Source organism: Sciurus carolinensis, chromosome 15, assembly GCF_902686445.1.
Source record: "Sciurus carolinensis chromosome 15, mSciCar1.2, whole genome shotgun sequence".
In the NCBI taxonomy this organism is placed as follows: domain Eukaryota; kingdom Metazoa; phylum Chordata; class Mammalia; order Rodentia; family Sciuridae; genus Sciurus; species Sciurus carolinensis.
Genome location: NC_062227.1, coordinates 54466934 through 54484707, shown reverse-complemented (window position 1 = coordinate 54484707; position 17774 = coordinate 54466934). Strand labels below are relative to the sequence as shown.

The 17774-nt window shown below is 51.4% G+C and overlaps 1 protein-coding gene across 3 annotated transcripts in view; it reads left to right on the top strand.

Moving 5' to 3' along the window:
• The window catches only part of Loxhd1 (lipoxygenase homology PLAT domains 1), a 143983-nt gene that overhangs the window by 89910 nt on the left and 36299 nt on the right, over window positions 1–17774 (top strand). For all 3 annotated transcript variants that reach the window (XM_047526740.1, XM_047526739.1, XM_047526737.1), the window contains 6 exons: window positions 1152–1280; window positions 2402–2566; window positions 6623–6804; window positions 11196–11312; window positions 12276–12438; window positions 16265–16419. In XM_047526740.1, coding sequence (XP_047382696.1) covers window positions 1152–1280; window positions 2402–2566; window positions 6623–6804; window positions 11196–11312; window positions 12276–12438; window positions 16265–16419 — 911 coding nt within the window. The remainder of the gene's footprint in view (window positions 1–1151; window positions 1281–2401; window positions 2567–6622; window positions 6805–11195; window positions 11313–12275; window positions 12439–16264; window positions 16420–17774) is intronic.

Genomic DNA, 17774 nt, shown 5'->3' with positions numbered 1-17774 from the left:
TTGTGTGACCTTGGGCAAGCTGCTTAACCTCTCTGTGACTTAGTTTTCCCCATTTGTAAAATAGAGGTAAAAACTATATGTACCTCTTGGAGTTGTGAGTTTAATGGAATTAATTGAACATGTGAAAGTGTTACTCGGTAAACATTAATCATTATTATGATTTAATATGTTAGATAAAACAAATAATGAATGACAAAATAACTTAATTCATAACTTCTACTGTATGTGGTTGCGCTGGCTCCTGACCCATGGTCAGAAGAAGGGATGGTTCCAACGCCTGCTCTTACTTGCCTAGGACTGTGTGTTAGACACACTCTTGCACCCTTGACCGTCATCATCTTCGTACATCCTCACAACAGCCCCATAGGGAAGGGAACAAGAACACCTCTTTCTGACATTTGAGGAAACCAAGTCTCAAAGATGTTGAGCAATTTATCCAAGATGGTCCAGATGGGAAGAGGCAGAGCCAGGCATCTGGACCAAGGTCTGTCTGTCTCTCTAAGCGCTTATGCCAGTCTGCCATGAGGCTATGAATGTCAGGAGACTTTGTATGTGAGGTGAGTCCAGAGTAGGACTGAGGGCAGAGGTGCGGTGACTTCAAGGTAAGCTGAGCAGGTGGGGATGGAGATGATTCTGAGACCACCTCAAATTTCAGACTGATATACAGTCAGAATTCCCAGATGGATTCCACATGAGAGGTGGCTGGTGGGAATTATTTGATGCCATCTCTCCTGCCTTCCAGATGAGAGTCTTCAGAGAATTCCCTTTGTCCCATCTCCACAGGGGGTCCCTGTTTTCTCAATGAGCACGGGAAGGGTGGCTTTGCCACTGGTTCCCTCCCCATGTGGAGAATTATGAGGAGTTGGGAAAGAAAGTAGATGTTGACATAGAACTCCACCACCTTTCTCCTGAATGACCTTGGAGAGGGCCTTTCTTCAGGTATAAACTGGAAACGAAAATGTATACGTGAAACAATAACAGAACACACACCAATTGTGCCGAAGTGCTCAGTGGGTGATAACTGCAGTCTAAATTTGACTTTAGAATCGAGAAGTTTGGTCATTAGGAAGAGAGACAAAATGGTGTGGTGGCTAACAAGAATGGATAGGTCTCAGAGTCAGCCAGTCACATTGGGGTCATCTGGTTGGCAGGAACAACCCTCCTGAAATCCTCCAAGACCAACAGCGACAAGTTTGAGAGAGACAGCATTGAAATCTTCACAGTGGAGACGCTGGATCTGGGAGACCTGTGGAAAGTCAGGATTGGCCATGACAATACAGGTCTGACTCCCCGCCCCTCTGTTCTCTGCTGGAACCATGAGCACCATGTTCAGGTCCCTGTGGGCATCTGAGAAAGTATCTGGAGATTTGGACGCCATCTTCGTCCCACAATAACACAGCTTCTCCATCCCTCTAGTCCATTGGAGCGATGGCTGCACACAGATTCTGGTCTAATTGGTTTGGGTTGGGACCTGGAAACTGGGAAATTTTAAAGCCTTTACCCCCAACCTCGGTAATGTTAATATGAGGCTAGATTTGAAAATCCCCACCTAACTCTGGCTTTCTAATTCGAGTGTGCATCAGAATCACATGGGGGCAGTACAGAGGTTTTCAAACACGGTTTTGCTCCCTGTGATTTGATTCATAAGGTCTGGCGTGATGCTCGAGAATATGCACATCTCCCAAGTCCTTGGGTGTTGCAGAGACTGCTGGCCTGGGGTTCCCACCTTAGAGCCGCTTATATAGCTAGCCCTTCATGGAGCCCACGGACACTGCAGGCAGGCAGAGGGTGTACCTGTGTTTGCTCTGAGTAAAGTTGGACACTTTCTTGGTGCTGTAACCACCCTTCTAAGCCTAAGGAAGGGATCCTGGTTCTAGAACTCATGTCTGTCAAGACGGTAGGAGCAGGGCCTGCTGCTGGTATCCATTGCTTTCTCGAAGCTGGAGAGCTCACTTTCCCACTCCTCTACTCATTTCCCTCCTCTCCCTGCACCACAAACTAAGCCAGGGAACTGTGAGTGTCATCCTGCCATTGAGTGGAACGATCGCCTCTGTGGACACAGGCTCCCTTTGGCATCACCAGGCTCCCTGTTTGGAGCTCCTTCCAGCCTGGACAGCATCCATTTCCCTGTCCTGAGTGTCTCTGCCCTCCTGTCAGCTCGCTGTGCTCCTTCGCTGTTGCTGATTCCACTGGCAGCGGCCCGGGCTGTGACCCCGCCCGAGCAGTGTGCACATATTAACAGGGATCATCTCTACAGTGCTGTCGGCAAGAGGGATGACGCAGGGATGGCGGAGCCTGGGTGTCCGCCAGCCCGTAAGGAAGCATGGAGTCCCTGCAGGAACCCACAGGAAACCATCTCTGCACAAGTCCCTGATGGCTTCTGTGTCTCCTCTCTCTCCAGGCAAGGCCCCAGGCTGGTTCGTAGACTGGGTAGAAGTGGACGCCCCATCTCTTGGAAAGTGCATGACATTTCCCTGTGGCCGCTGGCTGGCCAAGAATGAAGACGACGGGACCATCGTCAGAGACCTCTTCCACGCGGAGCTTCAGACCAGGCTGTACACGCCATGTGAGCACCACCCAGGGCAAGGCCCGTCCTCCTCAGAGTTCCAGCACTCGCCACCCAACTCCAGAGTCAACTCTGGCCAAACCCCCTTTGGAGATTTGGCTCTCTTGTTATAAATTTCCTGAACTTGGAATGGGGGGAAGGGGAGGAAGCCAAGGAGCTGTGGGCATAACCTCAGGGAAAGAAAATATAGGATTTATTCCAAACTTCACCCCAAATTAGCTAAGATAGCACAAAGAGGGCCTGGCCTCTCTAGGCCTCAGTTTCCTTATCTGCAAAATAGAGATAATAATGTAGGGTGGTTGTAGTAACCAAAAAGACTGGTCTGTGAGGACCAAGCCATCACCAATCCTTGTTCCGAGTATTTACATGCCCAAGTAATCCCCTCTACAAGGTGAGGCGGGGAGGAGGCGGGGGAGCTCCAAAAGGAAGTCAGTGTTGTTCCTTTTACTGGAGTAGCTTGTGACATTTTGACATTCCCCCTCTACTGTCGTCATCTGATTATAGGCATTACATGTTTGTGTATGTATAAGTGCATTTTAGGACCTGCAAATCAAACTGAAATCAACAAAGCTGTAAATAATCTATCTGAATTTGGTAAAATCTGAACCAAATCCAGAGCATACAATTTTTTTTTTCTAGCTAAATGATGAACTCTACCAAAAGATTCCCCCAAATTGCCAACAGCATGGCATCTGTGATGCACTCTCCCCTCCTAAAGCAATTCAAGTGAAAGATTTTCTGATCCAAAGCCTGAAGTAAAGTGAAGTCCCTGCCAGGGACTTAGTACAAAGCAAAACCTAGGTCCAGTCCGTGTTCCTAGGAGCCACCTGCAACGCTGGGCAGACTCTGAGTGGACAGATGCACACAGGGCTGGCAGCAGGACTAGGTGGGACCCTCAAAGGCAGACATACCCATCTCCCTCTGTGCCCCAGGACAGGCCTTGCTCTGTGCCCCACCAAAAGTGTAAGAGTTTGTGTGGCCTGACTTTGGACATACAGTTGTCCTTTAACACTCTTGGGGATTGATTCCAGGACCCCCACAGACACCAAAATCTGCAGATGTTCAAGTCCCTTGCGTGAAATGGCTTAACATTTACATATACTATATGCACATCCTCCTGTATAACAAATCCTCTCTAGATGACTTATCATGCCTCAAACAATGTAAATGCAATGTAAATAGTTGGGATTCTGTGTTGATTAGGGCATAACAATAAGAAAAAAATCTGTATATATTCAGAACAGACACAACCCTCTTTTTTTAATACATGGTTGGTTGAATCTGCAGATGCAGAACCTGCAGAAATGGAGGACTGAGGGTATTCAGTTCTAGCCTGATGGTAAAAGCAACCCATTTACCTCTTGTCTTAGACTCACATTTGGCAAAAAAAAAAGGGGGGGGGGTGTTGCGGGAGAGAAGGAAAGGAAGGAAGGAAAGGGAGAGGGAAAAAAAGAAGAAAAGAAAAATGTTCAGGATAATCTTGACTGAGGAGCTGGTGTGGTGTGAATGTGCAACTCTCAAGATGGAAAGGGAGGAGGAGGTGGCTGCTTAGGACCTACTTCCAGGAAGGCCTTCAGGTCCAAAGCCTAGGGACCCAGGGAGCTTGGGTCCCAGGATTGGTAGCAAACAGTGCCAGCAATCCTAGTCAGGATACTGGAAAGCATGTTGGAAACTAGGTTTGACAGTTGGTCAAGATGGCGTGATACATGTGAAACCAGTAAGAAGAGACCAAGAGTGTTCCTGGTGGGGTGACCGAGGACCTGCCAGCACATGGCAGAGGCCAGTGAATCAGGAAGTGGCAGCCAGAGGGTCTGACATGCAGTCCCCAGGGGCAGGGCCAAGTGTGGAACTCGAAAGGCAGAACCATGCCGGTCAGAGCTGGGAGGGACCTTGGCTTCCACATCTGCTCTGAAGGTCATGACAGGCGAGGGAGGTGTCCCAGGGCAGTGGATTCAGGGAGGAGAAAGACTGAGAGGGGACCCTCCCCGGGCCATCGAGAGCAATTCCTCAGCTTTGTAACATCAAGCTCTTCCCTGGATGTTCTTGATGAACGTATTTGTGAGAATCCCACTATGAAACGAACTGAACCCCAGATCCAGTTAAACCTCCTCCTGTTACAGGTGAGGACACTGAGACCCAAGGACACACAGCTACCCCATGACAGAGACAGAACTAAAAACCAGAACCCAAATGCAGGCCCAGGCCTGGCGTGATGAGCGCTCAAGGTCGGCTGATCCTATCAGAAACGTCCAGGGCTTCTGTTGCCACCAGCTGGTCTCAGGAGAGCCCAGGTTCAATGGCCAGTTTTTCTCTCAGGCCTCCCATGCCAGGGAGCAGCCTGAGTCCTCACGGGAAGGTCCTGTGTGCTGCAGAGATGAGCCTCCACTGTGGCTTGAGGGCTCGGCAGGGTTGGAGCTTCTATTTCTCAGCAGCCCATAAGTGGGGCCCTCTCAGGTCGCTGTGGGGCTCCAGGCCATCTCCACAGGCCTCCATGGCTTGCTCTCCCTGTGACTGGTGGGCAGGTCGCAGTGCTTTCTTCCAATTTACCCCTGGAGGGAGACTGTACAGGCTCTGGGGTCAGACAAGTCTGGGTTCAAGTTTGAATTCCACCATGTTGATCTCAGGCAAGTTATTTCTCTGAGCCTTAATTTCCTCATATTGTAAAATGGGTAAAACCATGCCTACTCCATCAGGTCATCGTGGGGATGAAAAGAGATGTGGACTCTAGGGTACTTAATACAGAATCTGGCACATAGCAAGTCCTCCATGGACCACAGTTACCATGCAAGCATTACTATCCCAAGTCTGCAGCGCAGCATCCTGAAAATAAATGAAAAGCAAATTCCTCATCTGGAGAATCCAGGGCTGCCTGAGGAGGTTCACTTCTCATGTGGCTCCTTTTGACAGTCAAGATCACAGCGTAGGGTAGATGTCCTCTTGAGCTTTTTCCTCTGGGATCTTGTCCCTCTCTCCCTCTCCCTCCCTCTCCTTGTGATACTGTGGTCCTGAGTAAGCATACATGTTCATATACATATGCAACAAATGAAAGTGTCACAAAAATTTTACCCTCCCTCTGTGGATATTCCATGAGATTTTCTGTTCCATTTCTATTCGATTCCACATAGTTTTTGAAGTACTGCTGGCAGCTTGCTAAACTGCTTCACAACCTACTGATGAACCCCAACCTGTAGTTGACAATCCATGATTTTAAACTACTGTTTTCAAACTTCAGTGTGAGTTAGACCCACCCCCAACACAATCTGAGGAGGAGTTTGGGCATCTGTATTTTTTAACAAGCTCCCCAAGGCTCCTGAACCAAAGGGCCCTCAGTCCACACTGCAGTCTTGCTGGTCCTTCATGCTGTTGGATGCTCATGGGGTAGCTGCTGATTAACAGCCCTGGTGGGACAGCTCTCTTTTAAAGACAAATAGTCCCTCCTGGTACTGAGCAAGCCCTGGTCATCCCTCATCTCCGCCTGTCCTCTCCTCTACAGGACACCTCTATAAAGTCAGGGCACCTGAATGAAGGGCCAGGTGCATAGGTGGGGAGGGCGGACCAGCTTGGGGCAAGTGAGGCTGGGGCCTGGGGTTGGGGCGAGAGAAGGAAGGATTCTCACCACTGCTGCCTGGAGATCTGATTGGTGAGATCCCCTGGATCTAATGCTCCTGGCTACAGAGTATCCAGCTGAGCACCATGTCGAGGGCACTTTAAAGATAATGGAAATGGAGGTTCATAAATAACTTGTCCAGGTCACACAGATAGTTAAGTCAGGACTAGAATCAAGCTTGACTTGTCAAATTCCATCATAGTCTGTGCCTTCAGCCAGTCTGCTGCACTAGTCCTGTGGTGCCTGAGGCTCAGTGACCCTGATCTGGTCTGAGGGATCGGGGGATTTCTGTGATTGCAAGGCATGAACAGGACCTCCTTGTGGTTGCTAGGCGACCATGCAAAAGGTCCACGAGCAGCTGCTCCCCAGTGAAAGGGTCCAGGCTAGGGAAGACCTTGACCTCACCTGCTTTTGTCTTCTGTTCTCATCCCCTCTGGTCACCCTCTCAGTTGTCCCTTACGAGATCACCCTCTACACCAGTGATGTCTTTGCTGCTGGGACAGACGCTAACATCTTCATCGTCATCTATGGCTGCGATGCTGTGTGCACTCGGCAGAAGTTTCTGTGCACCAACAAGAGGGAGCAGAAGCAGTTTTTTGAGAGGAAGTCCGCCTCCCGCTTCATCGTGGAGGTACCTGGGCTCAGCGGGCTGCCTGCAGAGGTGGCGGGTCAGAGAGGTGGGGAGAGAAGCCCTGTGGTGAGGGCAGGACATGCCCTTCATAGCAGGAGATGGGCAGCTGGTCTAGTCTCTCTGGGCTTCAGAGCCTCCAACCAGCCAGGAGGATGGGGATGCTTGCTCCTCCCCTCCAGGAGTGGGGTCAGGACCAGAGGCAAAGATGAGTGGCCAGGACATGGGAAAATGAGAGGAACGATGCCAACAGGGCACCTCCTGTGAGTGCACCCCTGGACCTAGGTGGAGCAGGTCTTCCAGGCAGGCCAGTTTGGGGGCACAGGGGTGGGTGCGAATCTCACCACCAGTGATCACAAGGAGATAGGTCTCCCACTCAGCTTGCGAGCCACGCCCCAACCATCTGATACAGAAGAACATCTGTGTGTTCCCAGGCTCCCTGTCAGGTCTGGGCAGTGGGGGTTTTGGCTGAGGTTTGCTGTGGGTGTAGGTCCCAGCACCCTGGAGTCCCACACCCCTTCATTCAGTGCCTACTCATCCTGCCTGGCCCAGGGTCCCTGCTGTGAGTTCAGTGGCGGGCGCGGGTTGTGGGGAGACACAAGAGCAGGAGAGTCCCTGCTCCTGCCTTCAAGAGGCCTGTAGGGTGCTGGGTCTGGTGATTGTCACTATCATTGTCCCTGTGGGTCAGAGGACACTGACTGCAAAGGTTTATCCATATTCATTCACAGAACCCTAACAACAATGCTGCTTTCCCTATCCTTGGGTAAAGAGGGGGAAACCAAGGCCCAGGGCTTACGGGAAGCCACGCTGCGAGGATCAGTGGAAGCAGGATCTAAATCTGGGAAGACAGGCTCTGGAATAGCGCCTGAGCTACAGCTGGTCTAGCAAGTGGGCAGAACTTGCCATAGGTACCTGGGGAAGGAAAAGACTGGTTTTGAGCTGGGTATGCAAGTGGGTACACACAGGGACAAGGGGGAGGGGCATTCCTTGTGAGGGGCCGGCATGGCCAGCAGCCCAGAGGAGGAAATAAGTAAAGCTATGGCTCAAGGTTTGCCCAGAGGGCACAGAAGGAGCATGATGTGACTTAGGGAGAGGGCAGGGACAAGGCAGGACTTGGAAAAGGGCCAGGGACCCCAGAAGCCTGGACTCCCCAGGTAACGGGGATCTGTGGAGATGCTCCTTCTTTTCTGGTGGTGGGAAACAAAGCCCCAAACTCTTCCTCATTATTGATCAGTCTAGTCGCTGTCCCAGGGGACCCCTGCTCCCTCCCCACCTTCTCAGACACAATTCAGGCACTTGTGGGAAGGTCTGTCACCTTTGTTGAGTCTTTTAACAAAAAAAAAAAAAAAAAAAAAAAAAAAATTCAAGGCTGATTCATTTATCCACACAAAATTCACATCTCACCACCCAAGATGTCGTGGTGTGAGTCATCTGAGCCCAATGCCGTCAGCGGCCGAGGCTGTGGTTACACCTCAGCAGGACTTCTGGGGACTTTCATCAATGAAGTCTCCATTAACAAGCAGCTATAATTTGCCAGTAATTTGTTGCTATTTTTTTTTTTTTTCTTTTCAAATCTATCTGGATCTCAGGAGAATCCGACCTTGAGAACACACAAGTACCAAAAAAAAAAAAAAAGTCTTTGTCTCTAGCTCCTGCCCCTCCTCCCGCCCACATCCCTCTCTCCGTTCTGTTGCTGGGTGGATCTCCAAGCGAGAAGGGAGCCCTGGGTGGCTTCACTCAGCCACTAGCCCATGAGCCAGTCATCACCTCTCCTCCTTCTAGGACACAGAGTTGTCTGGGAAAAGAACAATAAGAGCCAAGAGTCCTTGAGACCTTCCTATGAGCTCCTCACGACATGTCCAGGAGAGTTGCAACATAATCATCCCAATTCACAGATGAGGAAACAGCACAGGAAGGTTTAGAAACTTGCTCAAGATTTCCTAAAACAACAGAGCTGGGCTCTGTACTCCAGAACCTTCTCTATTTCTTTTACCTCTCAGAAGAATGCCAGTGTCCCTTCTGATGCTGATATCCTCTGAGGCCCACCATCTGTGACCAGCAGTCCCCTAAAAGCCTCCTGGCTTTTGAGGGATCACTGCTGAGTTGACCACCTAGTGCATCCAACGAGTAGATGGCAGACTAAGGTCTCAGACGTATCATTGCAGCCAGAGGCCCGCACATCTCCACCCTCAAGGCAGTGGGCCAGGGAAGGAGGAAAGAGGCCTGTGGACAGAGGGAGAGTCAGTGACCCTGTACTTCCTGGTCCTACCAGGTTGCTGGGTCCTAACGCAGAGATCCCAGGGACACTTCCCGTAGCTTCTGTGCCTGTCCCCATGGGGAAGAGTAAGGCCTTGTTCACAGTCTCCATGGTGGTGAAAACATCCATCTTTGTTTAGAGACTCAGAAACCTCGGGGGCTCCGGGGACCTCCTAAGGGCCATCATGGCCACTGATTCCTGCTCCTCTGATGCAGAGGGGGTGGTGGCAGTGGTGCTGGGTGGGGTGCCACAGAGTGGCTGCAGCATCCTTGAACACCCACAAAGTGTACAGCAGTGTGGGGCTCTGCCAGGCACTTGGAGCCAGAGAATAGTGACCATGTCCGTGACCTTAGTTCTAGCAGTGACCCCTAAGGGGTTCCCCCATGCCCCAGCATCAGCTGAGCAAGATGCGTTCTCCCCATTTTATAGATGAGGATGTTGAGGCTGGGAGGCCAAATGGCTTGCCTGAAGTCGCATAGGTTAGAGGGGCAGAGCCAGGGCAAGAATTGGGAGGATGAGTGCTGATACCCTGCGGCCGCGGCTGGGTAGGGAGGCCGGGGTGGGAGGCAGCTCCAGCTCATGCAGAGGTCACTTCCGGCTGAAGTTCTGGAGGCTTTGCATGGGATGAATGACTCAATCGATCATTCCGACACCATTCTTTCATCAAGAGCTCTCGGTCTATGCCGCAACTGACTCTGCCACCTCTGTGTGGCACCTGAGAGCTTGAGGGAGCAGGCTGGCAGCCACCTCTGCAGACGCTCCACCCCAGTCCCCAACTGTCAGACCGCACCACATGCGTGCACTCTGTGGACCATCAGCCAGGACGTCTGGTGACATTGCCGACTGCCCCTGCCTTTCTTTTCTCTTTGCTCTTCCCCATCTTGTTCCCCTGATCCTCTTACGGATGATTCAGGGTGTGGATCAATACATACAGCAGCACTTTGGAGGAGAAGGTGCCATGTGAGAACCCGGAGGGGCCAAGAGTCTCACAAGGGTGCTTGAGTTGGGCTGGTTGGGTGGGCAGCCTGGCAGAGAGAGAGCCCCTGTAGGCACGTGGTGGACGTGTGCATGGTCTGGCCCTGTGCTGGCCACCTCACCACTTCCTTAAAGAGGAGTCAGGGGCCTGTCAGTCCTGAAAGAGCTGCTCCCTTGCACGTGCCTGCAGGTTCCAGGCAGGAGAGAGAGGTTGGCTTCCCTCGTGCCCAGTTTGGGGCTTGCCCTGGGCACACGCACCAGCTGTTCTGTCAGGGGGCGGGGGCTTGCACACACCCCATTGTGGTAAAGGGACCTTGTCACTCCCGCCTGGCAGGGAAGGAAACAGAGTGCTCATTCTTTCATCCTCCCGACCCCTGCTGACTGAGTGCCCAGGTCATAGGCACTGTTCCCAGCTTTAGGGAGACAGTGGTGAAAAAAGGTGCCTGCCCTGTGGCTTTCCGTGGTAGAGGAGGAAATAGGTCTGATACGGTGGTGGAGGAGGCAGAAGGCCACACACAAACTTCTGACTGTGGGAAGTACCCCCGGGGCAGCTACACCAAGCTGAGAAGCTGAGAGCCCGTCATGAAGAGACTTGACTTTCTTGGGGAAGTCCGAGGGATTTTCCTGAGGAGGTGAGAGGAAATGATCCTTGAGCTAAGACCTGAGTGATGAGATTGGACAGGTACAGGATTAGGCATGGGGAGGCAGGCAAAGCACATGCAAAGGCCCTGTGGTGAGAGAATGTCAGGTTTGCAGGACTGGAATTTGTGGGAGTGTAGAAAGGGAACGGCAGAAGAGCAGGGCCTCTGAGAGGGCTTGCACAAGATCCACCTGGCAGGACAGCAAGGGCAGAAGCATAACTCCTCTTCTGATACCCAATTCAGTTCTCCAACAGGGAATGGGCTGCTACCACAGCAATGGAAGGCAGGGGGCGGGGCTCCACCTTGAAAAGCAAGACCACCTCCAGAGAAGTGGACTAGCTGGGAGCTGGAGTTAAGAGTGACTTTAAGTAGGGGGCCAGGAAGTGAAGCAGGAGCATGGAATGTGCAGAGGAAGGAGAAAGTGACCCCTAACAGCTCAAAGGGACTTGAAGGTGGCTGCTCTAGTGGGCAGTCACCGAGGCCTTTCGGCTAACCTCGGGTGCCTTTTCTCCCTTTCAAAGCTGGAAGACGTGGGAGAAATCATTGAAAAAATCCGGATCGGGCACGATAACACAGGCATAAACCCAGGGTGGCACTGCTCCCACGTGGACATCCGCAGGCTCCTCCCAGACAAAGACGTGAGTTTTTGACTGGTCTCCTGCTCCTCCTCTTGCCCTGTTCCGGAACAGACTCGGGCAGTTTCCCTTGCCGGCCACTTCAGCCTTATTAAATTGAAATAAAACCTCCTAAGAAAAATTCACCCAGTTCACTCAGAGTACAGGAACTGGTTCTGGGCCAGGGTGGAATCTTCTGGAAAGGGCTCTAGTGGTCAAGGAGGAGAGTCTGGGCAGCCACGTCTCTGCTCCCCATGTCGAAGGCCACAGAACTAGAGAATGACCAGAATGTCCTTCTGCTTCTCAGAGTCAACTGGCAAGAGGGAAACATTCTGAAGCCACAAAGTCTAAAGTTAGGAGACAGGTCTCAGTCAGAGTGGATATGAATGATTTGGGAGTGATTTGAAAGTATGGAACTCCCTCCCGGAATCTAAATATTTGGGTTGGGGTTCAAATGTCTATTTTTAAGTGACCCTGAGAACGGCAGCCTTCAAGAGCCAAACACTGATGTGGTTGTGAATGTCTTTAAGTAAGACTCGATCTGCTTAATAAAACAAGCAGGGAACACAGTGTGCGTGATTTCAAATGAAAAGAAAAAGGAATGGAAATGCCTTTTATATTGATTGTATTGGTTACATACATGTCGAAACTGATCAAAATGCATACTTCAAATGCGTGTATTTTATTGTACTTCAGTGTTACCTTAATAAAGCTATGGAGAGGGGCTGGGGATGTAGCTCAGTTGGTAAAGCATTTGCCTCACAGGCCCAGGGCCCTGGGTTCAATCCCCTGCACCGCAAAAAAAAAAAAAAGCTATGAGAAAAAAAGAGACTAGGTTGGCTAAACTGGGCAAGAAAGCTTCCTGTGGCTTTTGCACTATTTACGAGGCTCCATGTCACCTGTCCTTGGTTCAATTAGTATTCACACGAGTCTCTGGAATTGGCAGTTTCCCACCAGGGGCTGATTTCTCCTTCCCCCTCACCCCAGGGTACGGAGACTTTGACTTTCCCATGTGATCGATGGCTGGCTGCCTCTGAGGATGACAAGAAGACCATCCGAGAACTGGTCCCTTATGACATCTTCACGGAGAAATACATGAGAGACGGGTCCTTGAGGCAAGTCTACAAGGAGGTGGAAGAGCCTCTGGACAGTAAGTGTAGGGCCACCCACCACCAGAGGCGGCTCCGGGACATGGCCTCTTGCAGAGCGCTGCCCTTTCCAGGCCCAGCCTTCTCACGCAGGAGGGTCCAATCTGCCTCCACGCTGTAGAGAGGGTAACTGAGGCCTACAGAAGTCCCGCCACCTGCCCAACCACAGGCAGCTGATGAATGGCAGAGCTAGACTTCAGAGTTTCCTGCTTCACTCCGAAGTGTGTTGTTCCAATCCCTTCCTGCTCCGATCTTGTGATGATACATCCCAATAGGGGTTTTTCTGTGTCTGAATTATCTGTGTCCTTGCTTTCTCTCCCCTTCATATATTTGCCTACCAACCTGGGTGGATTGGTCCCCTCTGCTAGTGCTGGGTCCAGCTGCTCCAGTGGAGCATGAATTCAGAAGCATCCTGGTACTCGGAATGTAGCTCAGGGGACAGCACCTGCCTCGCATGCAAGGTCTTGATTTGGATGCCCAACACCACCAAAAAGAAAAGAAGAAAGAAAGAAAGCGAGAGAAAAGAAAAGAAGGAAGGAGGAAGAAAGGAAGGAAGGGAGAAAGGGAGGGAAGGAGGAAGGAAACAGGCCGGTCCTGGTTGATTTGTTCTCTGTGGTTGGGTACGGTGACAGAGGATCCAAGGTCCCAGGTTTATTTTCTGTCCACACCAGCCCTTTCTCCATTCTTCATGAATGTAATTTTCTCTACAGGATCTGCACCATCTTGACCACTCAATTCTTGGGTGTCCTCCTTTGCTTTGGGTGACACTGTCATATTCTGGTTCTCTAAGTCTTACTCTTCAGCTTTCTCCTCTGTGCGTGTGTGTGCGTGTGTGTGCATGTGTGCACACAGATATACATATTCTTCCTGTCCCACATGGGCAGAGTCACACCTCTGTTTTGACCAGCAATGGCGTGGTCCATGTCAATCTCCATGTTAGTCAAGCTCCATATTATTCACCAGTCAATCATGAGCAAGCTTCAGCTATTTCAAAGATCAACTTCACTTAAAAGAGTCAGACTTTATGCCACTGAAGATAACACACAATCTCCTGTGAGCCTGTGCAGCATGAAAGTCTACATGGACCCCAGAAGCTCTAAAAGTTTGGAAATCTGGCTCAACTTTGTGGTATTACCTTCTTGGAAAACTGGAAGAAAGCCCAAGACTCCAGTAAAATCCAAGATTCCCATGTAAAGCCAGGGGAACAGATCTTTCTGCCCACCAAGCAGTAAGACAGTCAAAAGACAAATATCATTTTCCTTTTCTATCAGCTCTAACTCCTGTGCTCTAACTTCCTGTGCACCCAGAAGCTGGATCTCAACTGCCACTCACTTGGAAACAAAAATGAGTCCTGCGGCTCTCCCTACTCCATACTCCTTTCTTGCCATTGAATCAGGGGATGGTTCTCTTTTCTTCTTGAACCCCAGAGGATGCCCTGGACAGCTGTCCCAGCAGTGCACTTGGGCTGTTCTGTATGAATCACTTGCCACAAAACCCACTCGGAGCTCGGTGATGTTTCTAGGGAAACATCTTTCCACTGATGAGCTGTGGCCTGGGTGGGGCGGGGAGGGAGGAGGATCCAGAAATAGCTGGATCCTGCACACCGCATTGCTCAGCACCCAGAAGCTGGATCTCTTCTCCTAATTCCCAAAGGACTGGAAAAATCAGTGGGGGTGGAGTAGGGGAGTAGGAAGGCCATTTAGTCACAGCCCCTGGGGACACATCAGCACTCTGGGACGAAGGCTCCTATAAAAGTGTCCTAGCAGGCTCGCCCACCCACAGTGATTCCATGTGTGGAACAGAGCTGAAGGCAGTCAGGAAGTGGAGGGGAGGCAGTGAGAGGGGAGGAGAGTCAACTGTTGTGTCTCAACTGTGACAAGACTCCTAATGTCACTTCATGTCAGTATTAGCCTGGCAGACTTGGGTGATGTTGGCTCTTTTAAGCAACAAGAGATTTCATTTACTAAGGCAGCACCGGAAGTGCAGGCTGGACTGTGCACTCAGCTGAGTGGGGTGGGAGGGGTGTGATGAGTCCCTGGTTGCCCTCAGGTTGGGGTCGCGCCTCTGACCATCAAGTCTCACAATGCAGCAGGGGCAGAGTTCATTTGCATGTGTGAGTTTGATGCTGGGGTCTAGTCAAGGTGGAGGTGACCACTAGGTAGCAGAGCGGGGATTTGAAGCAGGGGAGGCTACTGGCCTGGAGATACAGACCCAGGAACTGGAGGAAGACAATGCCGGGCTGTGCAAGATGCGAGCTGAGCGATGCGGGTGGAACTGGGAGACCTCGGGATCCACAGGGTGGACAGGGGTGCACGATGCTGCTCAGGAAGGCACATCCAGAGAGGCAGAAGAAGAGCACGCTGCGGAACTCAAGGGAATACCAGGAACCTCATCTGGGGGTGCATGTGCCCGTAACCAGGAGCAACCCAGAGCCCCTCACTTACCCACACTGGGTTGGAGGTGGTCGTGGGCCCACTGGCCAGGGCTGGAGAGAAAGCCCCTCTCAGGTCTTGCGGTCCTGTGAGAATCCTGAGGCTCACAGGAGAGCCTGGTCCTTGGTCCAGGGTAGGCGCCACTCCTCCCTGTGCCCTCTGCCACACGCTGTGCCACTGTTGCTGTTGTCTCTCTGCCAACACTTGGTGCCATTTCTCTGGGTCATAAACACCATTGCATGAACCCTGGCTTTGTCAAGAGATCCTCTTTTCTGCCCCTGAGGCCTTCTTCAGGCTTCAGGTCCCCACATGAGCCAGGCAGCCATCTCCCTACCCAGTTTCTATGTGCAGATGAGGGTCCCTACCTCCCAGGATGAGGGAAATTGGCCTCGAGCCTTCATCTCAAAGCTCCCTTGGGGAAAATCCAGCTAAGTCCTCTCATCCTTGACCTGAAACTCAAGATTTCCTTGGACAGTGGAGTATGGAGAGGAGACAAGCACTCCCAGCCTTCATTCAAAAGATTTCAGGGAGACTGGGATTTAATTCAGTGGTAGAGTGCTTGCTTAGCACATGTGAGGCCCTGGATTCGATCCTCAGCACCACATAAAAATAAATAAAATAAAGGTATTGTGTCCATCTAACAACTAAGAAAAAAATTTAAAAATTAGAAAAAAAAGTTTTGGAAGGCTTCTTCCACGAAGTCAGAGGTCGGAAGAGGGGCTGTTTCTTCTCCTTCCAAGAGGCCACAGCAGAAGGCAAAACAAGAGGCCACTAGCTTCCATTTTCCTTAAGGACTTTCCATAATCATCACCCCAATATGTATCAAGTGCTTCCCAGGGACCCTGGGGAACAGAGGAGGGATCGTGGTCCCTGGGGCTTTGAGAAGAGTTTGTCTGAAGCCCTGGGGAAAGGAAAGGGGTGTCAGTAGGTTGGAGAATGAGCGAAAATAAGGAAATGGACACGGATGGGCAATTATCTTTTCAAAAGTATTGTATTTTCCCAAAATCCAGTTAGAAGGATCTGGTGTTGACGACAGTCAGATGGAAGGCTGGGTGATTGACAGCGCGTCCCAGCAGGAAGATTTAGTGACCACAATGTGGGCCCACTTCATGTGGCATTTGGGGTCTTTCTCCCTGGACACTGAGTGGCTGCATAGGTGGCTGGTTTGAGGTGCACTAGGAGAAGTCTCCATGCTTTGGTTCTCTGAGAGCCCCCGGGTCTAGACCAGCGCAGTGCGGGGTGTGGCTGAACGTGCCTAACTGAGCAAGAGGAAGGCCTTGCCTCCTCCAGGCCCAGACCAGACCTCACTCCTCCTACAAGTCCCACCCCCCCAAATCTAAGGTGCTGTCACCCTTTTCTTCCCTCTGTCTGTCTTTCTGTCCGACTTCCTGCCCAGTCGTGCTGTACTCGGTGCAGATCTTCACAGGGAATGTTCCAGGGGCAGGGACGGATGCCAAGGTCTACATCACCATCTACGGAGACCTGGGGGACACCGGGGAGCGGTACCTGGGCAAGTCGGAGAACCGCACCAACAAGTTTGAGAAAGGAACGGTACGCGGGGCGGGGCGTGCTGAGCGCAGTTATCTGGGTGCTGGCTCTCCTTGGCCCCCAGGGATGTTTGGAAAGTCTATGGGGTGTTGTGAACCCTCATTTGGGCTTTTGGCCGTCCCCTTCCCCCACAGAGCAGCCCATCCCCCTCTCTCAGCAGATGTACCTGCCCAGGGTCCCACAGGTGAGTTCGGGTGGGGCAGAATGTGGGCCTGGAGCTCCACGTTGTTGGCTCCAGGGGACAGTCTCAGCTTCACCACGTGTGGGAGGTGAGGGCTGCAGAGCAGCAGCCGCTGGGCCAACAGAGACTTGACCTGGGGGTCTAGTTGCCTGGTTCCGCCTTCAACTTCCCAGACCTCAGTTTCCTGATCTGTAAAGTAAGGGATCAAATTTGATTTGTCTTTGATTTGACTTTGTCGTGCAGAGCATAAGGTCCTCAGGAACCATGGGGGATATGGGGGGCAGACAGCCCCCACTACCACCCAGGTAGGACCTCTTTGACCTGGCCTATTTATTGGGGCACCAAGCAAGCCCTCTAGCAAGCAAAGGTTCTGTGACTAGTAAAAGGCTTGAAAAACCACATGACCAGACAGTGTCTAAGGTCCTTCCAGCTTGGACATACTGTGATTTTCCAAGAAGGAAGTCTGCCCAGAGGGACCTTGAAGCAGCTCAGCTCTCCCCCTGTGCCCTGCCTGCCTTGACCCCTTCACTTGACCCACAGCTTCTTTTCCTTCTCCTCTCCATTCATCTAAAACGTCCCCAAGCCCCCACAGGCTAGGAGGTCACATTTGGGGAACTGGCTCTTAATCCAAGCTGTGGTCTTGCTCACGGTCTTGTGGAGGGATTTCACACATCAACCAATGGGTATTTATCAAGGGTGTCCTAAAGTCTGACCTTTGGCCAGGCGTGGCCCTTAGTGTTAAACCACTTGCTACCTATGGAGGAAATTAGACCCGGGGCAAGAAGAGTGGGTGTCATCTAAGTGGGTCTGCAGTGGCTGGTGACCCCAGGAGCCCGGCCTCATGGAAGGAGTTCCAAGCTGGCAGGCAGATCCTGGGAGTCAGACCCCAGAGCTCCCATTGATCTGTTCCTTCATCTAGAAATAAGTCATTTACCTTCACTTCAGTTCTCTGCTTCTGAAGTGGGGATGTAGTGTGCGTGCTAAGTAGACCTTGCCCTGAGAAGCAGGGCGAGATGTAAGAGCATCCTGCATCACAGAAGACAATTTAAAGGCACACACACACACACACACACACACACACTCCCTGCAAGAGATGTACTTGTTCACTGCCCATATACAGTAGCTAGGAGGAAGCCTATCCTCCCCTATGCATTTTGGAAAACATGGAATGCCAAAG